Below are 27,813 nucleotides of genomic sequence, written 5' to 3'. Positions count from 1 at the left end.
TGGAGGGTCAGTACCCAGCGGGGGCACAGCATGGGGGGTCAGTACCCTGGGGGGCACAGCACGGGGGGCGGTACCCTTGGACGGGGGTGGGAGCACGGGGGTCAGTATCCAGGGGGGCACAGCCCGGGGGGTCAGTTTCCAGGGGGGCATAGCACAGGGGGTCAGTATCGGGGGGGGCACAGCACGGGGGGCGGTCAGTTTCCGGGGTGGCACAACATGGGGGGCGTTACCCTGGGGCGGGGTTGGGGCACACAGGGTCAGTATCCGGGGGGGGGGGTCAGTATCTGGGGGGGGCACAGCACAGGGGGTCAGTTTCTGGGGGGGGCACAGCACGGGGGGGTGTCAGTTTCCGGGGGGGGCACAGCACACGGGGGGGTCACTTTCCGGGGGGCACAGCACAGGGGGTCAGTTTCCGGGGGGGGGCACAGCACGGGGGGGTCAGTATCGGGGGGGCACAGCACAGGCGGGTCAGTTTCCGGGGGGGCACAGCACGGGGGGCGGTGCCTTGGGGCGGGGGACCGGCAGGCAGGGGTCAGTAACCTGCCGGCACAGCACGGGGGGGTCAGTATCCGGGGGGGGGCACAGCACAGGGGGTCAGTTTCTGGGGGGCACAGCACAGGGGGGTCAGTTTCCGGGGGGGGGGCACAGCACAGGGGGTCAGTTTCTGGGGGGCACAGCACAGGGGGGTCAGTTTCCGGGGGGGGCACAGCACAGGGGGTCAGTTTCTGGGGGGCACAGCACAGGGGGGTCAGTTTCCGGGGGGGGCACAGCACGGGGGGTCACTTTCCGGGGGGGGCACAGCACAGGGGGTCAGTTTCTGGGGAGCACAGCACGGGGGGTCAGTTTCTGGGGAGCACAGCACGGGGGGTCACTTTCCGGGGGGGGCACAGCACAGGGGGTCAGTTTCCGGGGGGGGGCACAGCACGGGGGGCGGTACCTTGGGGCGGGGGACCGGCAGGCAGGGGTCAGTAACCTGCGGGCACAGCACGGGGCGGGGTGTTACAGCACATGATACATTTCCTGTTCCGGGTCAGCGTATATCACGTGTTAAAGTCCTCTTCCTCCCTCTCCCCCCGCGCGGGGCGGACCGGAAGAGCCCGGAAACCTGGGCCGCTCTAGCCTCCGTCCTCGCTCTATGGTGGGACCGAGACTCCCGGCTTGTCTCTCTATGGTGCGGGGCGGGGTAGAGCGGCTGCTCTCGCGGGGCATTGTGGGACGGGAATGGCGGCGCTCAGTGAGCGCTGAGGCGGCTGCGGAACGGGCGTCGAGGAGACGCGCGGCGGGGCGGGGGGGGCCGAGAGGTGAGAGGCCGGAGCGGGAGGCCGGGGGCGGGGGCGGGCGCTGGGGTCGGTTCTCGGGGCTCCAAGGGCCGCGCCCGCTCCCCGCGCCCAGGCGCCCGTCAGCCGCTCGCTCCCGCGCCGGCCTGGCCGGTTAACGGCGGGCCCGTCCTGGGGTCCCTCGGAGCGTCCCCGCGGCGCCAGCCTCGCGGCTCCTGGGAGTCGGCCGGCGCCGGGGGGCGTGTGCTCAGCCCGGCCCGGGGTGTCCCCGGCGGAGCAGCGCTTCTGCCCCGGAGACGGGGTGGTGGACACGGCCGCGCGAAACAAAGCCATACAACGCGGGCTCGAGCCGGCGCTTATTGGTACTTGCCTCCCTGCCCTGCCAAAGGGGCCCCCCCGCAAGGAGCTGCTGGCCTCACGAGAACAGGCTGCGACCTCTCCTGAAACACTCCCAGTCAAGAAGAGAGCCTCCAGACGGCGTTGTCTTTGTTCACAGACAGGGTGATCCGGTTATAACGTTGCTTTTCACCTTCAAGTGGTTTTGATGGGTTTCTGTTGCCTTTGGTGGTTTTCCATGGACTGACGTGGGAGGGGGCAGGTGAGGACAGCGGAACCTTGCACTGCATCCGTGGGCCGCCACTGAGACATTCGATTTTCTGCTGACTGTCTTTTACTCCAAGACTGTAGGGTGAAGTTTTCAATATAGTTACATTATTCCTTAACTATTACACGCAGATGCATGTCTTAGGCTATGTCTACACTACCACTTATGTCAGCAAAATTTATGTTGCTCAGGGGTGTGAATATGCCACCCCATGGGTGACCTAAATTATGCCAGCATAAGTGCTAGTATGCACAGCTGCTCCTTGGGGGTGGTTTAATTATGTCGACAAGAGACCTGTGCCACTGTAAGGTCTATAGTGTTAACATAGCCTTGTGATTGAGTATCAATAAATGAATACCTTGAAAGTGTGTATTTGGTGTACGCTGTGGGGTTGTAGCTAGCTGTGTTGATCCCGGGATATGGGAGAAACAAGGAGGGTGAGGTAATATCTTTTATTGGACCAACTTTTGTTGGTGAGAGAGACAAGCTTTTGAGCTACACAGAGCGCTTCAGGTCTGGGAAGGTTATTCTGAGGCCTTGTCTACACTGCCACTTTACAGCATTGCAACTTTCTTGTTCAGGGGTGTGAAAAAGCACCGCCCCTGAGCACTGCAAGTTTCAGCACTGTAAAGTGGCAGTGTAGACAGTGGTGCTGGGACTACACAGCCATGTTGCGTTACCACCGTAGCACTTTAATGTTGCTAGTAAAGACACACCCTGAGTGTACAGCTAGCATAAGTAGTTAACACATTGTAAGAAACCATTCTAAGTGAAGTGGCCTGTTAACACCTTTGCAGTAACCCAGGAGCCCCCTTTTCTTGCCTTCAGACAACCCCCCATCTCATGAAACTCATCATCGTCAGTAGGCTTCCCGCAGACACACCAACTAAGGCCCTATCTACACTGCCACTTTACAGCGCTGCAACTTTCTCGCTCAGAGGTGTGAAAAAACACACCCCTGAGTGCTTCAAGTTTCAGCACTGTAAAGTGGCAGTGTAGCGAGCGCACCAGCGCTGGGTTCTACTCCCTCTGTGGAGGTGCAGCGAGTACACGGCCACTGGTGAAGACACACCCTCAGAGTGGCATTAGACTCTGCTACAACAACACGGGCGAGACCTGCAGACACCCCTCCACAGCTACTACGACCAGTACTGCTCACAGCCCACCTTTCGAGAGCCGTGGCCCTACACGTGCTTATCGCAACATTGGGTGCCTCATCCATGTGGGTGAGGCAAGGCAATTGCTATGCTCTCGAATGAACTCTCAGAAAAATAACAGACAAAACCAGCATGCCAATCATGGGAGAACACTTTTCACAAAACAGTCACTCCATATCTTACCTCTCAGTCCTCATCCTCAAAGGAAACCGGCACATCTCCTCCAAACACAAGCCTGGGGCTTAAATTCATAACTGCATGACACCAAAAATTAGGGTCTTGATAAAGATCCTGGATTTGTGGCGTATTACAACAGTCTGTAACCTGCTAACACCCCCCCCCCTTTTTTTTTTTTTGGTCCTATTACTGCAAAGGTGTTAATGGGCTACTTCACCTTGAATGGTCTTTTGCCATGTGTTAACTACTTATCTTAAAAAGAAAAAAGAAAAGGAGTACTTGTGGCACCTTAGAGACTAACCAGTTTATTTGAGCATAAGCTTTCGTGAGCTACAGCATAGCATTGCTATGCATCCGATGAAGTGAGCTGTAGCTCACGAAAGCTCATGCTCAAATAAACTGGTTAGTCTCTAAGGTGCCACAAGTCCGCCTTTTCTTTTTTCTTTTTACGAATACAGACTAACACGGCTGTTACTCTGAAACCTATACTTATCTTAAACAATCTGTGACACTCTGAGTACCTTTCCCAGACATGAAGAAGAGCTCTGTGGCTAGAAAGCTTGTCTCTCTCACCAACAGAAGTTGGTCCAATAAGATTTTGCCTCACCCATTCGTCTCTGTATTAGGTATAGTGAGTTTGTTAGGTCTGAAACAGGAGTTGCTTGTAAAGAACAGTGAAGCTTTTGCATGTTTGCATCAATGGGCTGCTGTATCACAGGGGTCTGAGGGTCCCTAAGGGTGTAACTTGTACCCAGGAGAGCCCAGTCTGGGAGTGAGGTGGGGGGGCCTGGGCTGAGCTTGTGGGCTCAAGACACGGAGCCAATACCTTGGGCTGGGCAGAGCAGCAAGGCTAGGGCGGTGGGCAGTGAGTGGGTCCAGCTGGGCCCCAGGAACCTCTTGCTCACTGGAGCCAGGCTGGTCTGTGGGGAGATTTGTGCTGCATCTGGGGTAGGGGCTGGCAGAGGTTTTGAACGGAGCATGCGGAATGGGCGCTGCTCTTTATCCCTCACAATACAAGAGCAAGGCATGTTCAGTGACATTGCACGTTTAAAACTGATAAAAAGGTAATTATGCTTTAGCCTATGTATAATTAGCTTCTGGAACCCACGGCCACAAGATATCACTGATGCCAGTATTTTGTAGTGTTTAATAAAGGACTGGGCATCTGTATCATGAATGAGAATATCCAGTTTTGCATTAGGATGAAAAAAGGGGTACAATTCCTTCTCTTCTAGGACATAAAGCACCTGTCTAATTTATGGGGTTTTTCTGATGGGCAAATTATTCCATAACTACACACTCAACATTTCATGCACCTTTTCTCTGAAGCTGCTGGTGGTACAGGCCACTGTCTGAGGCAGGAGCCTGGACTAGATGGGTCCCAGGTCCAATCTAATCTGGCCAGCCTTGTGTTCCTAAAGGATTGCTTTGTATAGAGAATGTTTTAGGATGCCAGAAGGAGGTCAGTTTATCCAGACATTGAGCTTGGAAAGGATGTGGAGTAGGGTGGGGAAGGCTGATGTTTTTTTCTAAGAATGTGGGGAGCCTTTTTTCTTGAAATTGAAAGGGCTTTTACCCATGAGGTAGTCTATTGCTGAGATGAACTCTCTGGGGGTTTGGCTTTTGAAAGGAGACCTGGCTCCTAGGTTGTCAGCCTGACAGTGTAAACATTCCTAGTGTAGTGTCTTGGAGCTTTGAACTTCTTCAGCACTGATCCAGAAATGATTGATTCTTCTTCCCCTCAAGGGAAATTGGAACTCTGATCTCCTCCGTCATGTCTTCTGGGGAAGTGAGAGGCTTGCTTTTTTGGGAGAGAGCAGTGCAGGGAGCCCCATGTATGCCCCCTTCCTCCTCTCGTTAGTTAATCAGAAGCCCAACCCCATGAATCTCAACAACCTTGTCTCCTCATACCAGTGCCTGATTGTGTTCCTTTCAGAGAGCCCCAGGGAATAGACTGCTTGGCCCACAAGATCCTAGCAATGGAGGATGTCCCTGAGGACACTTCGATGCACCGGCTGGAAGGAGCTGATCTGGAGACACAGGTTGGAGGCTTGATCATCAAGAAGAAAAGTGCCTGCAGTGAGCAGCATGTCTTCAAAGCTCCAGCCCCCCGCACCTCACTGCTGGGATTGGACTTGCTGGCTGCACAGAAACGCAGGGAGCGAGAGGAGAAGGAAGACACAGAGGACAAGAAGAAGTCCAAAGTCTCCTCCTACAAAGATTGGGAGGAGTCCAAAGATGATTTGGGAAGCTCTGAGGAGGAGGGGAGCGACAGGGCCAGCAGGAGCAGCCGGCAGGACAGGTGAAGGTGCTGGCACGAAGTGTGAGGGGAGTTTAGGGCCTCTCCCATCCCTTGGGTGGCTGCCATGTCCTCCTTTTCAGGAAGGGGCTTGGAGTGAGTGCCTGAAGGCAACTGGGCTGATTCATGGAGCTAGTTGTTGTGCTGGATCCAGGGCACACAGGAGAGAAACTGTGGGCCCCAAGCACCTGGGGAGAGGAGAGACTGAGGATTTCTCTGGGCTGGGAGCTGTTTGAGGGCTGAACTCTGCTAGACAGAGTGAAGGCTCATGCATGGGGATGAGGTCTGGAGGCTTCCCCAAGTGAAGGGCCTTGGGTGGAGACAAGTCTGGTTGCCACATACATATCTCAGAGAAGGAGCCAGGTGTTCCTTGGCAAGACCTTGTCCCAGCCCCCTTGGGAGTGTTTCCTCCTCGTTCTTGGTAGTATTTTATCTCAGCTACTGAGGCTTGTGCCTTTCCCCTGGGGTCTGCTGAGGCCAGCTGGAGGGAGGCAGTGGGCTCCCTTAAAGTTGCCCTATGGGTAGAGGGCAGGAACAGGCCTGCAAAGCTGGGAGCAAAGGGAACTTGCGGGGAGGCTGCCATGCTCAGCTCTTTGGCACAGGTTCCCGTTGCACGCTCCTTGCCAGGCTAGTAGTGAATGAGGCCAGGCTCCTGCATGACGTGTCAGGGAGCAGTGGGGGCTGCAGGCAGAGTCACAGTACGTGCCTGACCTTGCTGAACTGCCCTTTGCCCCTCAGGCATTACCGCTCTGCCCACGTGGAGACGCCGTCCCACACTGGGGGGGTCAGCGAGGAGTTCTGGGAGCGCAGCCGGCAGCGGGAGCGTGAACGGCGAGAGCATGGCGTCTATGCCTCCTCCAAGGAGGAGAAGGAGCACAAGCGGGGGCGCAATAGAGAGCGGGACCACGACCGCAAACGGGACCGAGGTAACTGTCCTGGAGACCTTCATGATTGCTGACACAGGCTCTGGGACCCTGGCGTTGGCTGCTCTGAATCCCAGGGCATGGTCCTGAATCTGGGGTGTGATGGGCTCCAGAGGCTGTTCACACCCTGCATGTCTGACTTGGCACTCTGTTTGCAGAGGAGCGGGACAGGAGCCGTCATAGCAGCAGCCGGTCAGAGAAGGATGGCTCATCAGAGAGGGGCAGCAGCAGGAGGGGTGAACCAGAGAGCCCCAGACACCGACCGAAGGGTAGGAGCAGCTGTCCTTCCTACAATGCTCTTCCACAGGAGCTGGCAGGAGGCATGCGCTACTCTTGAGGGGCTCTGGCTCCTTCACAAGGGGAGAGCTGAGTGAAAGTCCCCAGCTGAAGAGGCCCATGACTAGTGAACTGCCTCATATCTACAGCCTTCCCTGGGAGTGAGACTGGGGTGCTAGGGGCCCTGGGGTGATCTTTAAGCCTGCGCCTGTGCCCCGGGAGCATGGTTGCAGGTCTGCGTGGCTGGTATGGGGAGCTGTGGCAGTCATTCCCCTGGGGGCATGTCTCCTTAGACTATCTGGGTCGGTTCATAGAAAGCCCAGTGTGAGTTGGTAAACATGTAAGAGGGCCCCCTTGCTGTACTCCCTGTTGGAAGGTCCCAGGCCTTGGCTGCAGCTTGGCAGGGGCCTAGGTTGGCTCAGCATGAGGCATCAGACCCAGTTTCCTTTCCCCAGATGCAGCCACGCCATCTCGCTCGAGCTGGGAGGAAGAGGACAGTGGCTATAGCAGCTCACGGCGCTCGCAGTGGGAGTCGCCTTCCCCTACGCCTTCCTATAGGGACTCCGAGCGCGACCGCAGCCATCGAGCATCCTCCGCTCGTGATGCAGACAGGAGGGACCGGGACAGGTAGTGGGATGGAGGGGCAGGGCCTAGCGGGGTGCCTGAGAGGTAGCTTGAGGGGGCTGCGCTCCCTGGTGATGCTGCAAGGGTCTAAGTTCCCTCTAAGCTGTGCTACTGTGTGGCCGCGCAGCTGCCTATTAAGCCTCGCACTGGGGCTCAGGGCTGTGGTGGGGAGAGATACCTCTCCCCCAGCACGGACCTGTTGCGGCGAGGAGAGGTACACCTCCCTGCTGGCCTCAGTGCAGACCTTCCCTGGACTTGCCGCAGCTGGGGGAGAGGAGCGCTCCCCCCCCCCCCCACCGAGGGCTGGGGGGAGAGTCCTTTCTCCCCACTGCAGCCCCGGGGCAGCCTGCACCCCAACCGCCTCATCTCTGGTCCCACCCCAGAGCCCTCAGCCCTCTGCCCCAGCCCTGAACCCCTAATCGCCAGCCCCACCCCAGAGCCTGTACCCCCAGCCAGAGCCCTCATCCCCGCATCCCAATCCTCTACCCCAGCTCTGAGCCCCTGCTTCACACCAAATCCCTCGTCCCCGGCCCCACCCCAGATCCTGCACCCCCAGCCAGAGCCCTCGGCCCCGCATCCCAACCCTCTGCTCCAGCCCTGAGCCCCCTTCTCTACCCTGAACACCTCATCCCCAGCCCCACCGCAGAGTCCGTACCCCCAGCTGGAGCCCTCGCCTCCTCCCCCACATCCCAAACCTTTGCCGCAGCCCTGGCTCACTCCCACACTCTGTACCCCTCGGCTCCCCCCCCCCCACATGAATTTTGTTATGTGTCACACATCACCTCCATATTGGTGGACATAACACAACTCATTCTGCACATGGACATAAAAAATTAGAGGGAACACTGGTGGTGGTATGTGGCTTGTGAGCCATAGGTTGCAGTTCCCGTCTGGCGAATCCATGAGGCTGGCCAGTCATTCCTGTCCTGCTTCTGTCTTTGCAGGTCAGTGAAGAACAAGTACCCAGATGAGACACCGCTGCCCACCCCTTCCTACAAATACAATGAATGGGCTGATGACCGGCGGCACCTGGGGGCCACTCCACGGCTATCCAGGGGCAAAGGTGTGGCAGAGGAGAGACCAGACTACCTGGCCCCTCCTCCATCACTGAGACTAGCACAGGGGCTGGCTTCCTTGGGGCCTCCTGGCTAGAAGCAGGGGGCGAGGGCTGGTGAGGGCCTGCGCTGACCAGATTGTTCCTTCCTCCAGGGAGGCGTGAAGATGCAGAAGAGGGTATTTCCTTTGAGACGGAGGAGGAGCGGCAGCAGTGGGAGGACGACCAGCGGGTAAGAGCCTCTCGGGCGTGTCGGTGTGCGGCCTGGAGGCTGTGAGCCAGGGTCTGGTCACAAGGCATGTGGGCGGTGGAAATGGCAGGAGGGCTCTTCTGTAGCTTGACTTGCTGGGATGAGGCTTGCGGAGCAGAGCGCACACAGCCTGGCCTGAGGCGCACCAAGGCAGGCAGAACCACGTAGGGGTCTGTGGGGCCCCAGTGTGTCTGGTGGAGGAGGCTCAGCAGGGTGTGGGTGCTTGGTCTGGGATTGCTGTACATGGATGCTGGGTGATGGGAAAGGGTCCCTCTGTGTGGGGGCTGGGGAGAAGAGAAGACCTATTTGGGGGTCAGGGATGGGATCTCTTGGGAGTTGGTAGGCTCAGTGCAGGGTCCCTGTGTTGGGGGCTGGGTGGCTCAGTGGAGGGCTGGGTTGGAGGGTGAGGCTCAGTGTGGGATCCCATGGATGCAGGGGGTCTGTTTGTGGAGATTGGACACTCAGTTCCCAGAATGCTGTCTGCACACTTTTCTGGATCCTGTTCTGAGCTGTTGGCTCCCCCAAGTGGTGAGACTGAGTATGGCTGCTCTCCACTGCAGACAAAGCCCCCCAACTAGTGTTAGCTTGGGGCAGCCCCTCCTCCGAGCAGGCCTGATCAGCACCTCTGGAATGTGAGCCAGGCCCCGGAGTCCTGCATGTCAGGGCACTTCTCTTCTGGGAGTTTGGTAGCAGGCTGAGTGCGCAGCCCACCTGAGCTCTGTCTCTGGCCATTCTCACCCTGCATTCCCCATCTCTCTCCTTCCCACCTCCATGCCTGCCCCCATCTCTCAGCAAGCCGACCGGGACTGGTACATGATGGACGAGGGTTACGACGAGTTCCACAACCCCTTGGCCTACTCATCTGAGGAGTATGTGAAGAAGCGGGAGCAGCACTTGCACAAGCAGAAGCAGAAGCGCATCTCTGCACAGCGGAGGCAGATCAATGAGGCAGGAGCGCAAGGCGGGGCCAGGCCACTCTGAACATTCAGGGCACTTTCCACCCCAGGGATTCCCATATTACTGGAGGGTGGGGCCTGGGGATGACAGGTCCTGCAGATCAGGAGGGTGGAGGGAATAGAAGGTGACTTTGGGATGGCCTAGCATGGGTGAGGGACACGAAAGAAGCTTCTGGCTTTGGGGAGTACGATGGAGCCAGGCCCCATCGCTCTGGTGTCGCCCCCCACCCCTGGTGTGGGGATGGACAGCGGGAGCTGTGGCCCTGTCCTGAGTCTGGGTGTCCCAGTGCTCCAGATGTACATGGTGTGGAGGGCCCTAGCTACTGTCACTTAGAGGCTGGGGTTAGGACTAGAGTGATGGGTCCCCTGCCCACTGCAAGCACACCCAACTCCTGAGGGAATTCTGCGACAAAAAGTTAAAAATTCTGTGCACAATGTTTTAAAATTCTGCAAATTTTGTCAAAAAATAAATGTGGAGGCTCCAGTATGGCAGTGGGGAGCATGGGTGACTGTCTGCACAGAGGTGGGAGATCACCTTGCAGCTCCCCCTTTGCCCCTCTGGGACAAGGACTCGGCGGTCAGGCTGCACTGAATCTTGACACCCCACAAGGGCAGGACCTGCTGCAGAGGTCCGTGTCCCTGGGGACGGTTGCGGGGTGATCTCTCACCTCTGTCATTTTTCTGTGGGGAAGCAAAGAAATCTGTGTGGGACATGAATTCTGCACCTGCCCCGTGGCACAGAATTCTCCCAGGAGTAACACCCAGGTGCTGCCTTAGCACACTGGCTAATCATGTATCCGGACTCCCTGCAATGTTCTGAGCTTTGGAGTGATCCAGAGGTAGCATGCCTGTCATACAGCACACAATGACGAGAGACTCCCCCCTGGGGCAACAGTTCTACAGCCCAGCCTGCCTCCCTTGCAGCCATTCAACTGTAATGTTCCCCACCCTTCTGGCTCCCCCTCCCGATGGGGCCCCTGGTTGTCTCCTCTTCCTAGAGCTGTGCGCACTGATGCCATGATCTCCCCCTTAGTGATCTCTCAGCTGGGCAGGGCAGATGGAGTGCTGCTAATCTTCCCTCCCAATCAGCCCGCCAGCTCCTCAATCAGTTTTGTGGCTTGTCCTTTGAATGGGCTTGGCCTGCTGATATTTTCTGTTACTGTGGTGATCAGATCTGAACATTGCATTGCCAGTGCCATCTTTCTAGCCCTCTCTGGAGGGGGTGCTTCCCTCTCTGCTTGCGGGCCAGAGACCTCTGCAAATGCAGCCCCCAAGGCACTCCTTGTAGATGGGTTGCGTTGCGGTCGGACCTGGCTTCCAGCCCACAGCCCCCTTCCCGGGGAGTCTCCGCTAGCATTTCTTCCAGAGCGACTGGCCTGGCTAAGCCCCATGTCTCCAGCCCACCTGGTACGCATTGTATCTGTCATCAGCCTGCTGAGAGGGCTAAAATTCACTATGTCCAGACCAATGTCTGCCCCTGCAGCCCCTCCACGTCACTGTCTTACTGTCCTGGAGCTGCTCTGTGACTCTCTCACAGTAGGATAGCCATACAAGTCAGAGTGAGGAAGGGGGATGTCCTATTGTTCTTTGTGGGTGAGGAAGGGGGCTGCAGCTTAGATGTGAGGAATCTGTTCTCCATCTGTGAGTGTGGCAGGCTGATGAGGGAAGCTAGGTTATTGGGCCCACCCCACAAGCTGGAGCGGGGTCTGTGACCCTGCTGCCTGTGTTTCTCCTTCAGGACAATGAGCGCTGGGAGACCAATCGCATGCTGACGAGCGGGGTAGTCCATCGTCTAGAGGTGGATGAGGACTTTGAGGAAGATAACACAGCCAAAGTGCACCTGCTGGTACACAACCTGGTGCCCCCATTTTTGGATGGGAGGATCGTCTTCACTAAGCAGGTAGGGGCTCTGCTGGGGGAGAGCCACTAGCCACTGCAAGGAAGCTCAGGCCTTGTCTACACTACAAAGTTTTGTCGGCAAAAGTTATGCCTCTTTAATTAAAGCTGCTGTTGTATGTCCACACTAACTCCTTGTGTCAGCAGAGCGCATCCACACGAACAGCTCTTGCGTTGACACAGAGAGCAGTGCACTGTGGTAGCGATCCCACTGTGCAACTGGCCACCCCCGGTGCTTTGGGAAGGGTTTGCAGTGCCTTATGAATCAGGTACAGCATCACATGACACAGGTTTCTCAATCCCTTCCTTCCAGGGGCATCCTAGTAGATTGTCAGCCATTTTTTCAAGGGGAGTGTGTGTGTGTGTGTGGGGTGGGGAGGGAGAGGAGAGGAGAGTGGTGTGTCTGGGACGGGGGAGACAGCAGGCTGACCTACCTATCCTGAGGCAGGGGGAGGGGGACTCCCCCCCATGTCAGCCCCCTTTGCTTAGCACAGGAATCTCTCCTAAAGCAGCCACCTCTGCCTGCTTGCCTTCCTGGGTTCTCCCCCAGCCTCCTCTGCTGCCAGGAGCAGCACCCTGAGCAGCTCTGTGAGCTCTCCCTGCGGAGCAATCTCACAGCAGCACCGCCGGCTCTCCTCTCCCACCTTCCTCCCGCAGTGCAGGGCAGAACAGGAGCATGCCACGCAAATGATTTGCAAATGATTTGCATCCGATGAAGTGAGCTGTAGCTCACGAAAGCTCATGCTCAAATAAATTGGTTAGTCTCTAAGGTGCCACAAGTACTCCTTTTCTTTTTGCGAATACAGACTAACATGGCTGCTACTCTGAAACCAGCAAATGATTTGCTTTTTGTTCCCCAAATAGCTGGGCTGTCAGATACTTCCCAGAGCTTTGAAAGGGGAAGGGCGCATGCCTGCAGGGCAACAGAGATCAAAACCGTGAGCAGAGCGGTCATGGCAGGCATTTTGGAATACTGGTGGAAGCCAGTTATGTTGACAAACAAACAGCAGTGTCTATACGGATACTTTGTCCCTTTAACTTTGCCACAAAACTTTATGCCTCTCGTTGTGGTTTTATTTTGTCGGCAAAACAGCAGAGTTTTGCCACCAAAAGTAGCTTTGTGCCACCTCCCCTGTTGTGTCAGCAAAAGCTGCCTTTTGCGGACAAAACTTTGTAGTGTAGACAAGGCCTCAGTCAGTGCTGATTTGGGACCTCTCCTTCTCTTGCCCCTCCCCTCCAGCCAGAGCCAGTCATCCCAGTCAAGGATGCCACTTCGGATTTGGCAATTATCGCCCGCAAAGGCAGCCAGCTGGTGCGCAAACACAGGGAACAGAAGGAACGCAAGAAGGTAGGTGCCGGGCGTGGCTGCTATCTCCTGGGGGTGGGGTGATCTGTTTTACTGTCTGCGCCTAGGAGCCCCAGTTATGGACCAGCCCCCACTGTGCTCGGCGCTGTACAAACACAGAACCCACAGATGGTCCCTGCCCCTAAACGTAAGACAAACGACGGGCTATAAACAGGCCAGTGGGGAATCCAAGGAACCTGTGACACAGTGCTGGTCTGCAGGATAGGCTCTGTTCTCGGTACCCCAGCAGCCTAGCCACTGTCCAGTTATTTGTAGGCATCATGGCAAAGGAGGGGGCAAGATTGCATTTGTCAAGGCCAGAGACACTGTCAAGATACCTGATGAGGAGAGCCGGGCCGAGAGTTTCAGCAGTGTGATGAATAAGAAGGGCTGTACGCTAGAGATTTTATGCAAAGAGAACCTCTACCATTTAGATATAGCCCAAAGGTGAGGACCTGGAGAAAGGTACAAGTCGAAGATGACTCCCAGGTTACAGGCCTGAATGTCAGGCAGGATAGTAGGGTTGTTCACAGTGATTGAGAAAGAAGGCGGGGGTAGGAGCTTGGTTTTAGCCATGTAGAGCTTGAGCTGATAGCTAGACACCCACGAAGAGATGTCAGTGAGACAGGCCGAGACTTTAGTTTGGACAGACAGAGATGGGTTTCGGGTTGAGAGGTAGCTCTGTGAGACATCCGCATAGAGATGATAGTTGATGCAATTGAGATTACCCAGAGAGGCGAGAAGGGGCCACAGAGCCTCGTGGAACCCCCATGGAAAGCTGGAGACAGGATGAGGAGAATTCTCTGAAGAACATGCTGATGGAGTGTTTAGAGTGGTAGGGAAAGAACTAGGAGAGAACAGAGTCATGGAAGCCAGTGGAGGACAAGATTTCAAGAAGAGCATGGTCAATGGTGTCAGCAGCTGATAGGTCAAGGAGGATGAGGATGGAGTACTGGCTCTGAGCTTTGCCTAGGAAGAGGTCACTAGAGACTTCGCTGAGAGTGGTTTCCGTGGTGTGCAAAGGGCAGAAGCTGAGTTGGAGAGGGAGGGTCTAGGATGGAACTGGAGGAGAGGAACTCGAGACAGTGATTGTAGACAGCATGGTCAATGAGCTTAGAGAGGAAAGGGAGATGAGGCGGTGGTTGGATTCAAGGGACATGGGGTCAAGGGTGGGTTTTTAAGATGTAAGCGACTACAGCGTGCTTGTGTTGTGAGGGGGAAGAGCCAGAGGAGAGCGAGAAGTTAAGCAGAAGAGTAAGGGAGAGGATGGAGAGTGGGAGCAAGGAAGATCAGGAGATGGGTTGGGGTCAGTGGAGTTAGAGAAGGAGAACAGACGAGAAACTTGAGAAACTTCTGCGTCTATGACCAGGGAGAAGGCGGTGAGAGCTGGGGGGAAGGAGTGGGAAGGGAAGGTGAGCTGAAGGGAGGGGAAGATCATATGTTGTATTTTGGAAGTTTTTCTCTTGGAAGAAATTGGTGCCAAGAGAGGAGGGGGATGGAAGGAGGGTTTGAGGAGCAAGTCAGGTGGTGAAAAGGCGGCTGGCGTTGTTGGTGCGGGATTCAATTCAGCTGGAGAAGTAGAGTTGTTCAGATAGGAAGATGGCAGAATGGAAGGAGGAGATTACGCATTTCGTGGAAATTTCGTGGCTGGGAATCAGCCCAGCCACGAAATTTCCACCCGAGACTCTCTGCAGCATGAGAGCCGGAATGGAGGAAGAGGCTGTTGTGGCTGACCCATTGCTGGGAGGTGGCAGGGTAGATCTGGTGATGGGAGAGAGGGACAAGAGAGTCGAGAATGGAGGAGAATGAATCATGGAGACACTCCGCAAGGATATCCATGGAAGAGAGAGGGGAGAGGGCTGAGAGCAGATAAGAAGTCAGTGCTGATGGACTGGAAATCATGGAAAGACGGAGTAACAGTTTGAGGTGGGACTGATGGGTGATGCTGAGAAGAGAACAGGGGAGGGTTGGAGAGTGGGGGCCTCAACAGCCAGAGAGAGCAGTGCTTGGTGGAGACCAGATCAAGGGGATGACCCTTTTGATGCATAGCAGAGTTGAACCAGGACAAATAAAAAGGTGAAGGCTGGCTGGTGAGGATTCAGCCTTCTGTCGCTGCGTTCCTCCTCCAACGCCTGCAACGAAGGAGACCCCTATGTCCGCGGGAATTGCATTAATAGATTCTAAGGCAGAAGGGACCCCTGTGATTTTAGTCTGACCTCCTGTATAACACCAGCTGTAGCTGAAATAATTCTGGTTTGACCTAGAGCAGGGGTTCTCAAACTTCATTATACTGCGACCCCTTTCTGACAACAGAAATTACTATGTGACCCCAGGAGGGGGGACCGAAGTCTGAGCCCACCCCGGGCAGGAGGGCCAGAGCCAAAGCCCTAGCCCCACCACCCGAGGTGTGTGTGTGGGCGGCAAAGCCATAGCCCAAGGGCTTGTAGCCCTGAGCCCCTCCATCAAGGGTTGTGAAGTCCTCAGGCTTGGGCTTTGGCCCTGGGCCCCAGCAAGTCTAACGCCAGCATTAAAATGGGGTCTTGATCTACTTTGGGGTCCCGACCCACAGTTTGAGAACCGCTGAACTAGAGCATAGCTTTTAGGAAAACATCCAATCTTAATTTAAAAATTGCCAGTGATGTAGAATTCACTACAGCCCTTGATAAATTATTCCATTTTTTAACCGTCACTGGTAAAAATTTATGTGTTTCTTCCAGTCTGAATTTGTCTAGCTTCAACTTCCAACCATTGAATCATGTTATACCTTTCTCTCCAAGATTGAAGAGACCTCTTATCAAATATTTTTCACCATGTGATCAAGTCACCTCTTTATACTTCTCTCTGTTAAGCTAGATTGAGCTCCTTGTCTCTGTCACTATAAGGCAGGTTTTCCAATCCTTTAATCAGTCTCATGGCTCTTCTCTGAACCCTCTCCAATTTATCAACATCCTTCTTGAACTGTGGACACCAGAACTGGAAACAGTATTTCAGTAATGGTCACAAAAGTACCAAATACAGAAGTAATATAATCTCCCTTCTATTGAATATTCCCATTCATACGTCCCAGGATCGCATTAACCCTTTTGGCCAGAGCTTCACACTGGAGCTCGTCTTCAGCAGATCCAGCCACCATGACCCCAAGTCCTTTTCAAAGTCAGTGCAACAAGGATAGAGTTCCCCATTCTGTAAGTATGGCCTGCATTCTTTGTTCCTGGGTGTATTGCCTTACATTTGGCGTCTTGAAACACTCTTTGTTTGCTGTGCCCAGTTTACCAAGCAGTCCAGAGTGCTCTGTATTAGTGGCTTGTCCTCGTCGTTATTTACCACTCCCCAAATCTTTGTGTTATCTGCAAATGTTATCAGTGAGTTTGTTTTCTTCCAGGTCCTTGATGAAAGATGTTAAATAGCCTAGGGCCAAGAACCAATCCCTATTAGACTGCACGAGAAAGGCAACCACTCAGTGATTCCCTGTTTACAGTTACATTTTGAGACCTGTCATTTAGCCAGCGGTTCTTCCATTTAATGTGTGCCATGATGATTATGTGTATTAGTTTTTTAATCAAAATGTTGTGTGGGCCCCAGTCAAATGCCTTACAGAAGTCTAAGAAGAATCTTTCTTCTTTTTGTGGCCTCCCGCTGTGTAGGGTGTCCACCAGGTTCCGGCGTTTATTTCAGCCTTGTGCTGGTCTGTTCAAGATGAAATTATGGACTTGGCTCCTTTCTCTAGGGTTCTGTGAAATGTTTCTCTAGGTCCCTGACTTTTTCTCCATATCATTGTGGTGAAGGTCATGTTGGTGGCATCCTTAAAGTGTGTCCTAAATATGTCCGCCGTCGTCGTCGTAGCATATTTGATGCTTTAGACTGGTTTGCTCTACTTAGTTTCTGATGTTGCAAGCAATTCTTTCCAATGATCTTTGAAGACCTTCTGCAGACATTTACTTTGGAATGAGTTGATCTTACTGATTTCTGTTGTAGACTGCCATGACTCTGCTCCATAAAGGAGGACAGACATGATGTCAATGTTAAAAATTAAGATTTTTGGGTCAGTGCCAATCAGCTACTCTTCCATATCTTTTTCGGTTTATGAAAGTTGTTTGCTGCTTTTGATAGTTGCTGCTTGACATCTAGCATGCGTCACCATCATTGCACATCTCGCTCTTCCTCTATTCTGAGGGTTACTTTTGGGACATTGATAGCTATATACTTTGTCTTCCTCTTGTTGATGAACAAACCAACTTGTTTTTGCTGTGTCTGCCAAAAGCTGGGTGGTGCTTTGTTTGTCCATAAAATTCTTCAGTTTCCTTCCTTCGGTTACTTTCCTCATGAAATAATCAATGACCAGTGCAAACAATAGTGAACATAAGAATGGCCATACTGGGTCAGACCAAAGGTCCCTCTAGCCCAGTATCCTGTCTTCCGACAGTGGCCAATGGCTGATGCCTCAGAGGGAATGAACAGAACAGGTAATCATCAAGTGATCCATCTCCTGTCGCCAATTCTCAGCTTCTGGAAAACAGGCTAGGGACACCATCTCTGCCCATCCTGGCTAATAGCCATTGATGGACCTATCGTCCATGAACTTACCGAGTTCTTTTTTGAACCCTGTTATAGTCTTGGCCTTCACACCATCCTCTGGCAAGCAGTTCCACAGGTTGACTGTGCGTTGTGTGAAAAAATACTTCCTTTTGTTTGTTTTAAATCTGCTGTCTATTAATTTCTTTTGGTGACCACTAGTTCTTGTGTTATGAGAAGGAGTAAATAACACTTCCTTATTTAGTTTCTCCACACCAGTCATGATTTTATAGACCTCAATCATATGCTGCTTTAGTCGTCTTTTTTCCAAGCTGAAAAGTCCCAGTCTTATTAATTTCTCCTCATATGGCAGAGCTCCATACCCCTAATAATTTTTGTTGCCCTTTTCCAAACCTTTTCCAATTCCAATAGATCTTTTTTGAGATGGGGCGACCACATCTGCACGCAGTATTCAAGGTGTGGGCATACCATGGATTTATATAGAGGCAGTATGATATTTTCTGTCTTATTATCTATCCCTTTCTTAATGATGCCCAACATTCTGTTTGCTATTTTGACGGCCGCTGCACACTGAGTGGATGTTTTCAGAGAACTATCCACAATGACTCCAAGATCTTTTTTGAGTGGTAACAGCTAATTTAGACCCCATCATTTCATATGTATAGTTGGGATTATGTTTTCCAGGGTGCATTACTTTGCATTTATCAACATTGAATTTCATCTGCCATTTTGTTGCCCAGTCACTCAGTTTTGAGAGATCATTTAGTAGCTTTACACAGTCTGCCTGGGACTTAACTATCTTGAGTAGTTTTGTATCATCTGCAAATTTTGCCACCTCACTGTTTATCCCCTTTTTCAGATCATTTATGAATATGTTGAATAGGACTGGTCCCAGTACAGACCCCTCGGGAACACCACTGTTTACCACAGTCCATTTTGAAAACTGACCATTTATTCCTATCCTTTGTTTCCTATCTTTTAACCAGTTCTCAATTCATGAGAGGACCTTCCCTTTTATCCCATAACTGCTTACTTTGCTTAATAGCCTTTGGTGAGGGACCTTGTCAAAGGCTTTCTGGAAATCTCAGTACACTATATCCACTGGATCCCCGTTGTCCTTGTTGAACCCCTCAAAGAATTCTAGTAGATTGGTGAGGCATGATTTCCCTTTACAAAAACCATGTTGATTCTTCCCCAACAAATTATGTTCATCTATGTGTCTGACAATTTTGTTCTTTACTATAGTTTCAACAAATTTGCCTGGTACTGAAGTCAGGCTTACCGGCCTGTAATTGCCGGGATCACCTCTGGAGCCATTTTTAAAAATTGGCATCACATTAGCTATTCTCCAGTCATCTGATACAGAAGCTGATTTAAATGATAGGTTACAGACTACAGTTAGTAGTCGTGCAATTTCACATTTGAGTTCCTTAACAACTCTTGGGTGAGTGCCATCTGGTCCTGGTGGCTTATTACTGTTTAATTTATCAATTTGTTCCAAATCCTCCTCTAATGACACCTCCATCTGGGACAGTTCCTCAGATCTATCAGCTAAAAAGAATGGCTCAGGTTTAGGAATCTCCCTCATTCTCAGCTGTGAAGACCGATGCAAAGAATCCATTTAGTTTCTCCGCAATGGCCTTATTGGCCTTGCGTGCTCCTTTCGCATCTTGATCGTCCAGTGGCCCCACTGGTTGTTTTGCAGGCTTCCTGCTTCTCTTGTACTTAAAATTTTTTTTGCTATTACTTTTTGAGTCTTTGGCTATCTGTTCTTCAAAATCTTTTTTGGGCTCCCTAATTATATTTTTATACTTCACTTGCCAGAGTTTATGCTCCTTTCTATTTTCCTCACTAGGATTTAACTTCCACTTTTTAAAGGATGCCTTTTTGTGTCTCACTGCTTCTTTTACTTTGTTGTTTAGCCACAGTGGCTCTTTTTTGGTTCTCTTACTGTGTTTTTTAATTTGCAGTGTACATTTAAGTTGAGCCTCTATTATGGTGTCTTTAAAAAGCTTCCATGCAGCCTGCAGGGATTTCACTTTTGGCGCTGTACCTTTTAATTTCTATTTAACTAACCACCTCATTTTTGTGTAGTTCCCCTTTCTGCAATTAAATGCTACAGGGTTGGGCCGCTGTGGTGTTTTTCCCCGCCACAGGGATGTTAAATTTAATTATATTATAGTCACTATTACCAAGCAGTCCAGCTATATTCACCTCTTGGACCTGATCCTGTCTTCCACTTAGGACTAAATCGAGAAGTGCCTCTCCTCTTGTGGGTTCTAGGACTAGCTGCTCCAAGAAGCAGTCATTTAAGATGTCAAGAAACTTTATCTCTGCATCCTGTCCTGAGGTGACATGTACCCAGTCAATATGGGGACAGTTGAAATCCCCCATTATTATTGAGTTTTTAATTTTAATAGCCTCTCTGATCTCCCTGAGCATTTCACAGTCACTATCACCATCCTGGTCAGGTGGTCGGTAATATATCCCTACTGCTATATTCTTATTATTCAAGCATGGAATTACTATCCCTAGAGATTCTATGGTACAATTTGGTTCATTTAAGATTTTTACTTCATTTGATTCTAGGCTTTCTTTCACATATAGTGCCACTCCCCCACCAGCACAACCTGTTCTGTCCTTCCAATATATTTTGTACCCTGGTATTACTGTGTCCCACTGATTATCCTCATTCCACCACATTTCTGTGATGCCTCTTATATCAATATCCTCATTTAATATTCGGCACTCCTAGTTCACCCATCTTATTATTTAGACTTCTAGCATTGGTATATAAGCACTTTAAAAACGTGTCACGTTTTAGCTGTCTGCCATTACATGATGTAATTGAATGAGACTTTTTTTCATTTGACTGTTTCTCATCAGATCCTACCTGTATTTTATCATCTTCCATAGTCTCCTCCTTACGAGGACATAGAAAATTTCCATTAGTAGTTCCTCCCCTAAGGGATGTCTCTGTCCAAACCACGTGCTCCTCCACCCCTGTCGGCTTTCCCCCAGCCCTTAGTTTAAAAACTGCTCTGCAACCTTTTTAATGTTAACTGCCAGCAATCTGGTTCCATTTTGGTTTAGGTGGAGCCCATCCTTCCTGTATAGGCTCCCCCTTTCCCAGAAGTTTCCCCAGTTCCTAATAAATCTAAACCCCTCCTCCCTACACCATCGTCTCATCCATGCTTTGAGACCCTGCAGTTCTGCCTGTCTACCTGGCCCTGCGCGTGGAACTGGAAGCATTTCAGACAATGCTACCATAGAGGTCCTGGACTTTAATCTCTTACCTAGCAGCCTAAATTTGGCCTCCAGGGCCTCTCTCCTATCCCTCCCTATGGTACCTACATGTACCATGACCACGGGCTCCTCCCCAGCACTACACATAAGTCTATCTAGATGTCTCAAGTGGGGACATAGAACACCCTTACGTTATTCAGTTGTCACTGCAAATCATTGGCTGATGATGTCACCATCTCCAACAGCAAATTCTAATAATAAGAATAATACATCAACAGCACAGTTACCAACAAACTTGTAATCTCATAAATTTGATATCAAGTTAGTTTGACAGGATCTATTTTCCACAAACCCACGTTAATTGGCATTAATTGCATTACTCTCCTTTAATGGACTCCTGTGTCAGCTTCTGTGTTGTCTTGCCCAGCATCAACGTCAGGCTGACAAGCCTGTCTTTACCCGCGTCGTCCTATTTACCTTTTCTAAATATTGGCATGACCTACACTTTTTTCCAGTCTTATAGAACTTCCCCAGTGTTCCAAGAGTAACATCCCAGCAGCTCCTTGACCAACTCTTTTAAAACTTTGGACCCGCAAGTTATCTGGACCTGCTGATTGTAAAATGACCTTACTATAATAGGTGCAGTTTAACATCCGCCTGTGTTCCTACTGGAGTGAAAAGTGTTGCATCAGCATATGGTATGACTGATGATATGGTTACATCATCTGTTTTTTCCCTAAATACAGAACAACGATATTTATTGAACTTGTCTGCCTTTTCTGCATTGTTGACAAATCTACCTTTTCCATCCAGTAATGGACCAATAGTGTTGTTAGGATCCTTTTTGTTCTTAATTTACTTTAAAAGACTTCATAGAATCATAGGATGGGAATGGACCTCAAGAGGTCTTTTAGTCCAGTTCCCTGAACTCAAGGCAGGACTAAGTTATTATCTAGACCATCACTGACAGGTGTTTGTCTAACCAGCTCTTAAAAATCTTCAGTGACGGAGATTCCACGACCTCCCCGGGCAATTTATTCCAGTGCTTAGCCACCCTGACAGGAATTTTTTCCTAATGTCCAACCTAAACCTCCCTTGCTGCAAGTTAAGACCATTGCTGTTTGTCCTATTCTCAGAGGTTAAGAAGAACAATTTTTCTTCCTCCTCCTTGTAACAGCCTTTCATGTACTTGAAAACTGTTATCATCTCCCCTCTCAGTCTCTCTTTTCCAGACTAAACAAACCCAGTTTTTTCAGTCTTCCCTCATAGGTCATGTTTTCGAGACCTTTAATCATTTTTGTTGCTCTTTTCTGGACTTTCCCCAATTTGTCCACATCTTTCCTGAGGGAGATGTTAAGGGTTTGAGTCAAGATCCAGTGGCTGGAAGATGAAGATGGACAGATTCAGTCTAGAAATAAGGCATGAATTTTTAATAGTGAGAGGAATTAACTGTAGGAACAAGTTGTCAAAAGATGTGGTGGATTCCCCAGCACTTGAAATCTTTAAATCAAGATTGATGTCTGCCTAAAAACAAATCTGCTCTAGCTCACCCAGAAGCTATGGGCTTGATGCTTCAGGAGTCATGAGTGAGGTTCCAGACTAGATGGTCACAATGTCTGACTACGAATGTCCCATCTGGGCTGTGACTGCAGAGGGTTGGGCTCTTTGTTTCTCTGCTCTTTTGGTGAGCTGGCACTTTGCTCTCTGCCTTTCAGGCTCAGCACAAGCACTGGGAGCTGGCTGGCACCAAACTGGGAGACATTATGGGCATCAAGAAAGAGGAGGAGCCGGACCAGACTCTGACAGAAGATGGCAAGGTGGATTACAGGTAGGCGTCTGCTTGGGTGGGGTTCTGAGCCTGGGACTTGGGTGATGTCCATGGAGTCACACACTCAGGGGCTGCTGTGTCCCCCCAGGACAGAGCAGAAGTTTGCTGATCACATGAAGGAGAAGAGCGAGGCCAGCAGCGAGTTTGCTAAGAAGAAGTCGATTGTGGAGCAGAGGCAGTATCTGCCCATCTTTGCTGTGCAGCAGGAGCTGCTCACCATCATCAGGTACTGCTGCTAGCCCCTCCCGCCCTCCCGGGCAGCTTCTCTTAGGTAGAGAGGCAAAGCCAGACGGGTCGTCAGCTCCTGTACAGCTCCTGGGTGGAGCCCAATAACTTGTCTGACTGAAGCATCTTCCAGAGAGACCTCCAGCCTTGACTGGAAGGCATCAGGAGATGGGGACCCTGCTGCTTTCCCCTGCTCCCCCTCCCTCCCTCAGGCAGGTCGCTGCACTGGGGGGTCCTTCGGCTGTGGGGGTGGGCTGCGCAGCTCATATGCTGGAGCAGAGAGACAAGCCCGCTGCTGAGAGACCTCTTTCTGCTCTTCCCTAGGGATAACAGCATTGTCATTGTGGTGGGGGAGACTGGGAGTGGCAAGACCACCCAGCTGACCCAGTACCTACATGAGGACGGCTACACCGACTACGGCATGATCGGCTGCACCCAGCCCCGCAGAGTGGCTGCCATGTCAGTAGCCAAGCGGGTCAGCGAGGAGATGGGCGTGAGCCTGGGAGAGGAGGTGAGTCTGGCCAGGCCCCAGAGTAGCCCTGCTGGACTGCTGGTGAGGTGTGCTGTGCAGGTGTTGACTTCTCTGCTCTCCAGGTGGGCTATGCCATCCGCTTTGAGGACTGCACGTCCGAGAACACGGTCATCAAGTACATGACGGACGGGATCCTGCTGCGGGAGTCCCTGCGCGAGGCCGACCTAGACCACTACAGCGCCATCATCATGGATGAGGCACACGAGCGGTCACTCAACACGGACGTGCTCTTCGGCCTGCTGCGGGAGGTCGGTGCACCTGAGGTTGGGGCGGGACATGGGATGGTCTAGGGGCAGCAGAGACACAGGCCATAGCCTGGCTGCTGGTAGCACGGATTGGATGCTCTGCTGGGACTTGGGGAGGGAAGGGTAGGGAGATGGAGGCTCTGGGGCAGGGGGAGTGAGCTGTGCCCTTCGCAGAGAGGGGAGGGAGTCAGCACAGTACCCTGCCCTCGCAGTGTCGAGGGTGGGGGGAGGAGTGGCCTGGGCCCTGTCCCCTGCTGCAGTGTCTGGGGGGACAGGGCCCAGTGCCTGCCTGCCTGGGCCCTGCCCCGTGCTGCCCTTGCAGTCTCTCTCTCCAGGTGGTGGCACGCCGTGCGGACCTGAAGCTCATTGTCACCTCGGCCACCATGGACGCAGAGAAGTTTGCCTCCTTCTTTGGGAACGTTCCCATCTTCCACATTCCTGGACGCACCTTCCCTGTCGATGTCCTCTTCAGCAAGGTGCGGTGGGAGGAGAGGGGGTCTGGGCAGGTCTGGCTGCGCAGGGAGTGGAGGTGGATGTTCCGTGTGATGGGTCCTGTGCATGGGGCGGAGTTGGGGTCTGGGCAGCCAGGCCCCCCTTGAACTCCTCTCTGCCTTTCAGACCCCGCAGGAGGACTACGTGGAGGCTGCGGTGAAGCAGACCCTGCAGGTGCATCTGTCTGGGGCCCCTGGAGACATCCTCATCTTCATGCCAGGCCAGGAGGACATTGAGGTGACCTCAGTGTGCCTGTAATGCTAGGCACCTCCCCTCCCTGGAGGCACTAGGCACTCCTCCTCCCCCTCCCCCCCGGCCCTTGTGCCTTTGCTTGCTTTCACTCCCCCCTCTGTCCCCAGGTGGCCTCGGAGCAGATCGTGGAGCATCTGGAAGAACTGGAAAAGGCCCCAGCTCTGGCTGTGCTGCCCATCTACTCTCAGCTGCCCTCTGACCTGCAGGCCAAGATCTTCCAGAAGGTAGCATGTGGCAGGGTCTCCTGGGGGACGGGAGCAGTGCTGCTGGGCATGGGACTGGCCAGGGCAGGGCCTGCTGTGTGGGGGGCACCTGATGTCTGACTGCAAAAGATAAAGGCCAGGGATCCACCACTCCCCGTGGGGCGCTGATCCTGGCACTCCTTGTCTGCATCCCTGGGGGCACTGTCAGTCGGGGGCTGGGGGCTTCCAGCCCCTCACAGCGCTGACATCTGGTGTGTTGCAGGCTCCGGACGGTGTCAGGAAATGCATTGTCGCTACCAACATTGCGGAGACCTCGCTGACTGTGGATGGCATCATGTTTGTCATCGACTCTGGCTACTGCAAACTGAAGGTGAGGTGAGGGCCGATGGCGTTGCCCTGCTCCCTGGAGCTGCTGCATAGCCGCCTTTTGGGCCCTGCCCTGCACCCCCCACCTGTCTCACTGCTCCTTGCCTGCCCTGCCAGGTCTTCAACCCCCGCATAGGGATGGATGCCCTGCAGATCTACCCCATCAGCCAAGCCAATGCCAACCAGAGGTCGGGTCGTGCTGGCCGGACGGGCCCAGGTCAGTGCTTCAGGTAGGTGCCTCGCTGCGGTATTAACCCCTTGGGTGCTGAGCTGTGGACACAGCAACTGCTTCCCCTCGGTTGGCTTGACTCTAGCGGCTCCGTGGGAAGGGTCCTGGAGCTCAGAGGAGAAGGGAAGTCTGAACTGTGTGGCCAGGGCTCCCCTGGCAGCTCCCAGTCCTCAGCCCAAAGTGCCCCAGCTTGGAGGGGATGCTCCCATGTCAGGGGTCTCCCAACTGCACCACGGGGAGCAGCATGTCCAGAGCCAGCTGCCTTGGCCCCTCGGCTGCAGCGATGGCATCTCTTTGTGTATCCAGCCCCTCCTGCCGTGTTGCTGGGGGTGTGTGCAGGGTCTGCTCCCTGCCCCAAAGCAGGGCAAGCTGGAGCTGCAGCGACTGTGCCCAGGATCCCTGCTCTAGAGGAGCTGCCCCGGCTCGCTGTGGCTGAGCTCAGTGAGGAAGTGGAGCCATCTGAGGGGCTGGCTGGGGAGGAGGGAATGGCACTCATGGCCTTGGTTCCCCAGGCTGTACACCCAGAGCGCCTACAAGAATGAGCTGCTGACCACCACGGTGCCTGAGATCCAGCGCACCAACCTGGCCAATGTGGTGCTCCTGCTCAAGTCTCTGGGCGTGCAGGACCTGCTGCAGTTCCACTTCATGGACCCGCCCCCGGAGGACAACATGCTGAACTCCATGTACCAGCTGTGGATCTTGGGAGCCATGGACAACACAGGTGAGGAGGGAGGGGAGCGCTGGGGGATTCGGGGGAGGGGTGCTGGGAGCTTGACTTGGTACCGGCTCCTGTGTTGCTCTGGCAGGTGGCCTGACCTCAACGGGGCGCCTGATGGTGGAGTTCCCGCTGGACCCGGCGCTCTCCAAGATGCTCATTGTCTCCTGTGACATGGGCTGCAGCTCCGAGATCCTGCTCATCGTCTCCATGCTCTCTGTGCCCGCCATCTTTTACCGGCCCAAGGTGCGTGCCGCTGCCTCTCCTCTCCTTTCCTCGTGTGTGGGCTGGGGGGGCTGATCCCTGCCCTCCGGCTCTAACCCTGCGCCCCCTGCTCCCATCTAGGGCCGGGAGGAAGAGAGCGACCAGGTGCGGGAGAAGTTTGCTGTTCCGGAGAGCGATCACCTGACCTACCTAAACGTTTACTTGCAGTGGAAGAACAGCAGCTACTCCATGCTGTGGTGTAACCAGCACTTCATCCACGCCAAGGCCATGAGGAAGGTGGGGCTGTGCTGGGAGGCCAGGGCCTGGAGGGGGCAGAGGGTGGGGCCTCCAACGTGGGTGGGCAGGTCTCTGACGGGCATGTGCTGTTGCAGGTGCGGGAGGTGCGTGCCCAGCTGAAGGATATCATGGTGCAGCAGCGCATGAGCCTGGCATCCTGCGGCTCAGACTGGGACATCGTCAGGAAGTGCATCTGTGCCGCGTACTTCCACCAGGCTGCCAAGCTGAAGGTGAAGGGTGGGGGGTGCAGGGCGCAGGCTGAGGGAGGGGCAGGGTACCGCCTGGGGCTGTGCTAACCCGATTCTTTCCACAGGGCATCGGGGAGTATGTGAACATCCGCACCGGCATGCCCTGCCACCTGCACCCCACCAGCTCTCTCTTTGGTATGGGCTACACTCCAGACTACATCGTGTATCACGAGCTGGTCATGACCACCAAGGTGAGCGGGCAGTGCGCTCCCTGCTGGCGGGCGAGATGTTCTCAAGGGGGTGGGTGGGGCCTGGCCCTCCACAGGAGCTCTGCCGTCCAGTGTGCCCGTTCGTGCTGGGCTGAAGGCTCTTGGTGTCCGGGAGGCAGGCAGGGCCGAGTGGCCGCGGTACCTGGGAAGGGCAGGATGGGACCCCGTGGCTGGCCTTGCCCTTGCTCTGTCTCCCGCAGGAGTACATGCAGTGTGCCACGTCCGCGGACGGAGAGTGGCTCGCGGAGCTGGGCCCCATGTTCTACAGCATCAAGCATGCGGGGAAGTCGCGCCAGGTGAGGCTCCTCCCAGCTGCCGGGGTGCAGGCCAGCAGCTCTGCAAAGCAGGGTGGGGCTCCCCATGGGGGCAAGCTCCGTGGAGACTGGGCTTTGCCCACAGCCAGGCTGATGCTGCCTGCTCTGTGCCCACACCCCTGCAGGCCAGGGGAGCGGCGCAGGGCACCCAGCTAGGCAGGACTGGGCGCAGGCCTCTCCCCTTCCCAACTCTGAGCCCTTTCCCTTGCTGCTGTTGCAGGAGAACCGACGTCGGGCCAAGGAGGAGGTGTCTGCCATGGAGGAGGAGATGGCTCTGGCTGAAGAGCAGCTGCGAGCACGCCGGGAAGAGCAGGAGCGCCGCAACCCCCTGGGCAGCGTGAGGTGGGTGCTGGGCATGCTAGCAGGGGCTGTCCCCAAAGGGCTGCATGTGGATTGTTGTCTCCTGTGGGCCGTTGGGGTCCTAGGGGGATAATGACTTTGCTGCAAGTAGGCCCCGAGTGGGGAAGGAGCAGGTCCAGCGCTGGGGCTTCGGGCCTAGCTGGCAGGGTTCTAAGCTCTCCGGCCCCATGGCTAATGGCCCTTGCTCTCCCTCGCAGGTCTTTGAAGATCTATACTCCGGGACGAAAGGAGCAGGGGGAGCCCATGACGCCACGCCGCACTCCTGCCCGCTTTGGCCTGTGAGCAGGCGCTTCCCTATGCTGGCCTGGGGCTGATGGATTCCCTGCGGGGAGCTGGCTCTGGCAGGGCTGTTCCCCTGTGTGTAAATGTGACTCTGGGGTGCTGGGGCCCTGCCCTGCCACCTCCACACACCTTGGCACTGTTTGCTACAGAGGAGAAATAATTTTATTTGTATAAATGTTGGTGGCCTCCAGCCCT

The 27,813-nt window shown here is 53.7% G+C and overlaps 1 protein-coding gene across 3 annotated transcripts; it reads left to right on the top strand.

Annotated features, from left to right (window-relative positions):
• The first annotated feature begins 1,185 nt into the window (after positions 1 to 1,185).
• On the top strand, positions 1,186 to 27,795 carry DHX38 (DEAH-box helicase 38). Of its 3 annotated transcripts, none has more exons than XM_074968999.1 (27): positions 1,186 to 1,301; positions 5,152 to 5,517; positions 6,253 to 6,440; positions 6,596 to 6,706; positions 7,169 to 7,340; positions 8,282 to 8,400; positions 8,547 to 8,623; positions 9,434 to 9,589; positions 11,336 to 11,497; positions 12,734 to 12,841; positions 22,333 to 22,445; positions 22,534 to 22,671; positions 22,995 to 23,181; positions 23,265 to 23,450; positions 23,783 to 23,923; positions 24,066 to 24,176; positions 24,299 to 24,415; positions 24,657 to 24,764; positions 24,878 to 24,990; positions 25,502 to 25,710; positions 25,796 to 25,950; positions 26,050 to 26,205; positions 26,301 to 26,435; positions 26,519 to 26,644; positions 26,863 to 26,958; positions 27,197 to 27,318; positions 27,534 to 27,795. In XM_074968999.1, the coding sequence occupies exons 2-27, from the start codon at positions 5,195 to 5,197 to the stop codon at positions 27,616 to 27,618; spliced, it is 3,714 nt and encodes a 1,237-aa protein (XP_074825100.1). In that variant the 5' UTR covers positions 1,186 to 1,301; positions 5,152 to 5,194; the 3' UTR covers positions 27,619 to 27,795. The 3 variants fall into 3 exon arrangements, with proteins under 3 accessions (XP_074825100.1, XP_074825101.1, XP_074825102.1); XM_074969000.1 differs by lacking the exon at positions 1,186 to 1,301 and adding an exon at positions 1,855 to 1,875; XM_074969001.1 differs by lacking the exon at positions 1,186 to 1,301 and adding an exon at positions 1,945 to 1,965.
• Positions 27,796 to 27,813: the final 18 nt, after the last annotated feature.

This window comes from Natator depressus, chromosome 12 (genome assembly GCF_965152275.1).
Source record: "Natator depressus isolate rNatDep1 chromosome 12, rNatDep2.hap1, whole genome shotgun sequence".
In the NCBI taxonomy this organism is placed as follows: domain Eukaryota; kingdom Metazoa; phylum Chordata; order Testudines; family Cheloniidae; genus Natator; species Natator depressus.
This window is presented reverse-complemented; position numbering and strand designations above follow the sequence as displayed.

Bases quoted from the DNA above. Each gene is read 5' to 3' on its own strand.
- DHX38 (XM_074968999.1), top strand. From the start codon at position 5,195: ATGGAGGATGTCCCTGAGGACACTTCGATGCACCGGCTGGAAGGAGCT. The intron at 22,672-22,994 runs GTACTGCTGCTA...GCTCTTCCCTAG, and splicing joins GAGCTGCTCACCATCATCAG to GGATAACAGCATTGTCATTG. The intron at 23,182-23,264 runs GTGAGTCTGGCC...TCTGCTCTCCAG, and splicing joins GCGTGAGCCTGGGAGAGGAG to GTGGGCTATGCCATCCGCTT.